At 37.2% G+C, this 637-nt stretch overlaps 1 protein-coding gene across 1 annotated transcript in view; it reads right to left on the reverse strand.

The window, feature by feature from the left end:
* Positions 1-223: 223 nt before the first annotated feature.
* Positions 224-637, reverse strand: part of dync2h1 (dynein cytoplasmic 2 heavy chain 1) — a 115,120-nt gene continuing 114,706 nt past the window's right edge. Inside the window, exon 91 of the mRNA XM_077207100.1 lies at positions 224-615. Coding sequence (XP_077063215.1) covers positions 457-615 — 159 coding nt within the window. The 3' untranslated portion in view covers positions 224-456. The remainder of the gene's footprint in view (positions 616-637) is intronic.

Below are 637 nucleotides of genomic sequence, written 5' to 3' on the forward strand. Positions count from 1 at the left end.
TAAATAAAAAAAACATACATCACCTTAGAAATTTGTTCCTTTTTGTTAAAATCATTGATTTATTTTTTATATTTCAAGTCATTTTATTTATTGAACTTAAAGGGTCATTAAAAAGAAATATCTCCCCGTAAATCCCTTTTGACCACTACTCTAGGTATGTACAGATTTTGCCGTGCATATAAAGTACTGAAATTGCACTGAAATTGAATGGAGAGAAAAAGAATGATCTTGAAAAAAACGATTTTATTTGACAATATAAATATATGCAACATGACTGAATACTACAGTCTTACAGCAGCTTTAATGCAGCAATCGTGACAAAAATACCCCCATATGAATCCAAAGACAGATACAAAACATGTAATGACATAAAATGATTATAATATCTGTATGTGGATCGCTCGCATTATAAATCGATTGTAGAAACGTCTAAGTGTGTGTGTGTGTGTGTGTGTGTTACTGCTGTTTGAGGAAGAGTGCCGCTCCGCTCTGGATCCACGTGTCATGATCTCCGGCACACGGCAGCTGCACGTTTGTCACCACACACACACGCTCAGCACTGCTGTACACGGGCAGAGAGATGCACTCGTCTGGAGAATAACTTCCCACAGTGCTCTGAAACACACACACACACACA

Source organism: Siphateles boraxobius, unplaced genomic scaffold (assembly GCF_051911475.1).
Source record: "Siphateles boraxobius isolate OS27281-9 unplaced genomic scaffold, OSU_SipBor_1 6, whole genome shotgun sequence".
Classification (NCBI taxonomy): domain Eukaryota; kingdom Metazoa; phylum Chordata; class Actinopteri; order Cypriniformes; family Leuciscidae; genus Siphateles; species Siphateles boraxobius.